Here is a 6000-nt window from a genome sequence, read left to right as displayed (position 1 = left end):
ACAGAAGCAGCAGAGATAATTAAATTAACTGTATCTGTAGCTATTTCATCTCTCAACTTCTATCTTCTGATTAATCACTGCTAGCTGTCAGCTAAATCTTCTAGACTTATAAGAGATGCATCACAATCAAACTCTTCAGAACTGATAGCTGCAATAAAAGAAATCTGTTAATGAAAATCAGAAAATGAAATAAAAGACTAGTTAAAGAATCTGTTAGCTTGCTGCTAACTAGCTTTCTCTACATGTATAAGAGCTTATAAAGAACAGAGAATAAGCAGAAGTGATCAGATGCTCTGAAGTAGTCAAAATAATAATTGCAGCTGCAGCTGCAACACAAGTATACTTCTTTGCTGCTGAAGCAGCTGCAGCATCACTCAGCTGTTTAGAAGTTATCTAGCAGTGAAATTGATATATTAGCTTGACAGAAATTAATAAAAATACTTTAAATTTGAAAATATCTACAGCAGAAGTATGAAAAAATCTGATTTAAATTGAAAGAAGATCTGAATCATCTTCATTAATAAAATTATCTTATTTAAGTCTCATTCCACTTACAAACAGAAGAGAAGCTGGTGATTTGCAGAGATTCTATCACTATTTATTAGCAATTCATCTAATAATCAACAGAAATTTTCAGCATCTATCACTTTTAAGATTTAAATGCTCTAAAAAAAAAAAAAAAAAAAAAGAGAATAAACTTATCTTTATTAATTTCTATAATTTCTATACAACACAACTCTGAAAGCTTCTGATTGATTAATGACTCAGCTTATAAAATAAAATATTTCTGACTCATATAATCTGATATGAAACAATCATTGAAATGAGAACTTTTGAAGCTTATATGAGTTCTTCAGAAATCTGAGAATGTGTTCTCTTAGAAGAAGAATAACTGTAAGAACATCTCTGATGAGAAGCAGCTATCTAGTCTTCACTCAGCAGATAGTATCTATAACAGCATTGTGACAAGATGTTGTCATCTTAAAGATATAAGCAGAAGACTGCCTTGCTCATTTATAAGAGAGCAAGCAATTCATTTACTATCTATCTACTGTTTATCATTAAAAATCTATTCTACAATCTATACATTATTATATATGCTTTGAATGTATATTGTTATTACTTAAATTAATGATAATAATTAGAGTGGTGCTCAGGACTGGGACAGGATCCCAAATTTTATGAGCATTGATTCTGATTTCAAAATCTGTAGAAGAATTTGTCTCAGAATCAGACATATAGTTCTCATATTTCATCTCAGTGAGAAATGGAACATGAGATCTCATTGTGTAGTCAAATAAATTCCAGCAGCACCATTTCATTATAAGATTCACATTTCAAAAACCTTCTCATTCCATGATAGCTGGCATCAGTCCCAGTACTGGGCAATCTCAAAATGAGACTGAAATGGGACATGGGTTCCCAGTCTCATGTTTCATTATGTAGAGCAAGAAGCTCAAATTGCTTCTAAGATGCTAGAACTGTTATCAAAATTTATTACTTTTTCTACAGTGTGTATCATGATCAATGAAAAACTCAATATCCTCAGAAATAATTCATATTAATGAATAACATCAAGACTAGTAGCTGACTTATGCCAGCTCAACAATATTCACCTAATTAGACAGATTAATATTCTTCATCTTCATCACATCTTCTTTCTTCTCTTCTTCTTCTTCTTCTTCATCTTCATCATCTTCATTATTCTCTTTCTTCTCCTCCTCTTCAGCAGGTCTTCTTGCCATCTTTGACAGTATCTTAATATTGAACTTCCACTGCCTCACAACAGAGTCAGAGGCCCCAGAGGCAACAGAAGCAGCAGTGTGAATGACAGGAGCAGAGACAGCAGATGTGATAGAGTGGGTGATGGAGCAGATGATATGGCAGGCAGGAGTGGCAGCAGAAGTGATAGAGTGAAAGTAATTGACTGTTTTAATTAATCTGAAGAACTGCAATCTGATTATGAAGCTAATCTTCATGATCAGATGCATATTTTCAGTATTGACAGTCACACACTTCTGATGTGTCATTGCCATAATCAAGCATTTCCAATTTGCATTAATTATATGAATATCAACTTATACAATTGTTAATACTCACACTCAAACAAGATAACAATGGTCACCTCCACAGTCTCTTGAAGATTTTCAATGGCAGTATGTTGCCAGCAGATATTGTGATCTCAGCCACAGTTAATAATGATTTTGTGAATCAATTGCTGGAACACAGCCACAGAAATAATCAGATTCATGAATCTTTGGAGATGTTTAATCTTCTGGATCACATCTAAATGATTCAATTAGCATCAGAACTGTTATTAAAATTCATTACTTTTTCACATACAGATATCAGCTTTTAACTGACATCAGAAGAGTTGTGAGCAGAAGGTTTCTTTTTCAAAGATTATCAGATCAGTTTTCAGATTCATCTTATATCAAGTTGTCTTGACAGCTTTTCAGTCTTTTAATGCAGTCTTGTGCTGCAGTTCACCACCAGTCTTATACTGACCAGCATGGGGAAACTCAACACAACTCATTGTTGCAGGACAATAGATGAGACAGAGCAGATGAGAGAGTTGAGATGATTTATAAAAGAGATCAACAAATGATGACAATTTTAATAATGATTAGTCTACAGAAAAGAAAGAAGAAGAAGAGAGAAGATGAAAATAACTGATTTTATGTCTTCTGTCTGATATCACAATACTGTGACAACTGATTACAGATTTATAGTAAACAATATACTGGCTTGATATCACATCAAAACAAACATATCACATTGAAATAAACATACTCTAATATTGTATGGCAACAGTTTCTTGTATCATGGCTTTAGCAGCTTGATATCACATCAAAACAAACACACTCTGATATTGCATGGCAACAGTTTCTAGTATTGTAGCTTTGACAGCTTGATATCCCATCAAAACAAATATATCACATCAAAATAAACATATTCTGATATTGCACAGTAATATAGTAAGCTGCATAGCAACAGTAGTCAGTATAGAAGCCTGATATTGCATTCAAACATTCTCATATTATTTCATAGTCAAACACATTCCAAGCCATCCATTCAAATCACTACTTACCTCACAAACAGACAAAAATGACTTCACAAAAAAAATATTCAATGCATAAGAAGACCTGTGCTGCACAAGAGAGCAGGCTGGTCCTTTTCAGGCAGAATTGTAACATGTTTAAAGCTGAAGAGGTCAACTGCAAGATGTATTATGATACTCTTCAAAAGCTTCAAGTCAAGAAGTCATGGTGTGTATCAGACTATCAGCAGCAAACTGACTTATATCATACTGACACAGATTACAGAAAGAATGCTAATAAGTAAGAGCATCAGACAATGAAGAATCAGATTATTGAAGAACTTATAATCAAGTGATTTATCAAGAGCAAGTTCAAGAAATACCACAAGCATCAGATGCTAGTGGCCTGCAAGAAGCAGAAGGTCAAAGAGAAGAAGAAGCATAATGAAAAAGTCATGCAGATGTAAGAAGAAATTAAGAATAAGATATATTAAAAAGTAATGAAATTTGATAACAGTTCTAACACATTTAAATCAAAATTGAACTTGCAGTGCATTTAATTGCTGCATACATTCAGACCCATGCTCATGCAATGATGACTGTGCTCAAAGTCAAAGTTATGACTTATGAGCATGATTGTCTTGCTGCTGCTGATTTGTTGAAGAATGAGATGAAGAAGAAGATGAAAACATTTCAGAATTATTTGCAGACTTTATTGAATGAGGAGATGCTATCATCATCAGAGAAGATGAATGAGAAGAAGTTTGAGATTGTTGTCTCTTCTGATGAAGAGAAGAAGAATGAGGAGGAGAATGATGATTAGATTGTTAATGTCTAAAAGCATTTTATTTTAATTAGTAATCAATTGAAAAATCTTTGATGAATAATTTCTTCATAAAGAAGTCATTTGACAGATACTTTCTCTATAAATAAAGTTATCATCAGAACATTCTCTTCATAATATAGATCAATAAAGCATGAAAAACTTTTCAATCTCATTCTCTTGAATTTCTCAAATTTCTCAAATCTCTTGTAACTCTTCATCCTGCTCTTCCACAATTCAATTCTTCAACTTCAAATTCATTGCCAAGTTGTCAAAATGGAAGCCTTTCAGAAGTCTGTTGTTATTGATAATAATATCTCATTCTTTATTAATGTCTCATCTGAGTTGATTCAAATGCAAATTGAAAAAGTTGTGTATGTCAAATGAGAGCAAGAGAACTCAAAGTTCTTTACTATCTGATAGTCAGTAACAGATGCTGCTCAGTTGATTGAAGAGAAGAAAAATCACAGCTTAAATTAAGCTGTCAAGAATTACCACTCAGACTTCTGAGTCCAATATAATCAAGCAGCTGAGATTTCAAGCAGTAATTCAGTAGTGATTTACAAAAATTGTCAGATGATTCTCAAGCATTCAGACTTTACTGAAAATGGCACAAGTGGGTTGAAGAAACACCTAAAGAGTGCAGAGTGTGACAAGAAAGATAGTGGATCTCAGAATCTACAGCAGATGATGATTAGTGATTATTTTATATCTTTATATAAAAAATAATAAAATTTGATAACAGTTCTGATGTTTTAGAAGTTCAATTGAAAACATTCTCAAAATGTATCATCTATTTCTGAATGCAACTCACAAAACTTTCAGCAGTAACTTATTCAAATTATAATATCTCTAAACATGTTCTTCTGCATGATTGAAAACCCAGTCTTTAAGACCATGATGTCAATGCTTAATTCTTTGATGGTGAACAATATTCCAACTCACAAGACACTGTATCAGATTATGAACATCATGTACAATAATCTGTTCAAGATACTGCTGGCTGATCTCAACACAACAATAAAGATGTCTTTAACAGTGGATAATTGAACAAGTCTCAACAATCTTGCTTTTATGATGATTAATGAATATTATATTACAAAGAACTGGAAGTACTGGGAACATTTGCTAGAATTTGAGAGCTTACATGAAGCTCATACTGGAAAAAACATGACAGAAGTTCTTACAGAATGTCTGAATGTATGAAAGCTAGAGCATCAGCTTCTAGCAATTACAAGTGATAATGCATTCAATAACAATACAATGCAATCAGAGCTTAAGAAACAACTGCAGTCAATATTGACAAGATTGAATAAATCTGCTGAATGAGATTCAGAAGCTGGAATGATATTCTGTCTGACTTATGTGATACAACTTATGATTCAAGAGCTTGTCTGCAAGCTCAAGATTCAGTCAGAGAATAATATGTTGTCAACAACATTTGATAAAGATGATCTTCAGAATGATTTCTTATCAAATAATATCTTTGCAAACACACTTAAAAAAATAACAAATTTTGATAACAGTTCTGACACATTTGAAGCAATTTACTAATCATGTGACTGACTTCAGATTCAACTCATGATTAATATCATTAATACATCATCTCAACTTGTGGCTCAATTTCAAGACTATCAACAAATCAACAAGTGAAAGATGATTCAGAATGTCCAAATCTGATGAAATTCAACATATGAGATGTGTGTACAAGTATTAGCTCTTCATGAAGTCATCAATGCATGGAATCAAGATTCAGCAGTCAAGTATCAGGCTCTACAGCTACCTGATAATGAATGAAGTCAGATGCAGTACATGATCAAGCTTCTACTGTCATTCAACAACTATACAAAGATAATATCAAAAACAAAAAAGTCAACAATTCATATGATGTGGGTGACTTACAATCATCTATTTGCTCATTTGAAAGAGAAGAAGAGTAGATTCACAACAAGACACTGGAATAATGTTAAGAAGATTATAGCTGCTGCCAAACTGAAGTTTCAAAAATATTATGAAGATACAGAGCATTTTAAAGATGAGCTTCTGACAGTAGCTGCTGTTCTCCACCCAACTCACCATATGAGAGCATATAATCTCAAGAACTGAGAAAAGAAGAAACATGAAAGATATTAACAGC

The 6000-nt window shown here is 32.7% G+C and overlaps 2 protein-coding genes across 2 annotated transcripts; one reads left to right on the top strand and one right to left on the bottom strand.

Annotated features, from left to right (window-relative positions):
• Nucleotides 1–1616: 1616 nt before the first annotated feature.
• Nucleotides 1617–1991, bottom strand: UREG_07901 (uncharacterized protein; the record flags this gene model as incomplete). The annotated part of the gene is made up of 1 exon (XM_002583082.1): nt 1617–1991. One exon carries the CDS (start codon nt 1989–1991, stop codon nt 1617–1619), a length of 375 nt encoding a protein of 124 aa, XP_002583128.1.
• A 1493-nt stretch (nt 1992–3484) lies between these two features.
• Nucleotides 3485–3863, top strand: UREG_07900 (uncharacterized protein; the record flags this gene model as incomplete). Its single annotated transcript, XM_002583081.1, has 2 exons — nt 3485–3503; nt 3592–3863. The coding sequence occupies 2 exons, from the start codon at nt 3485–3487 to the stop codon at nt 3861–3863; spliced, it is 291 nt and encodes a 96-aa protein (XP_002583127.1).
• Nucleotides 3864–6000: the final 2137 nt, after the last annotated feature.

Source organism: Uncinocarpus reesii, genomic scaffold, assembly GCF_000003515.1.
Source record: "Uncinocarpus reesii 1704 scaffold_5 genomic scaffold, whole genome shotgun sequence".
Taxonomy (NCBI): Eukaryota; Fungi; Ascomycota; class Eurotiomycetes; order Onygenales; family Onygenaceae; genus Uncinocarpus; species Uncinocarpus reesii.
The sequence above is the reverse complement of the archived record's forward strand: the minus strand, read 5'-3'. Positions and strand labels throughout refer to the sequence as shown.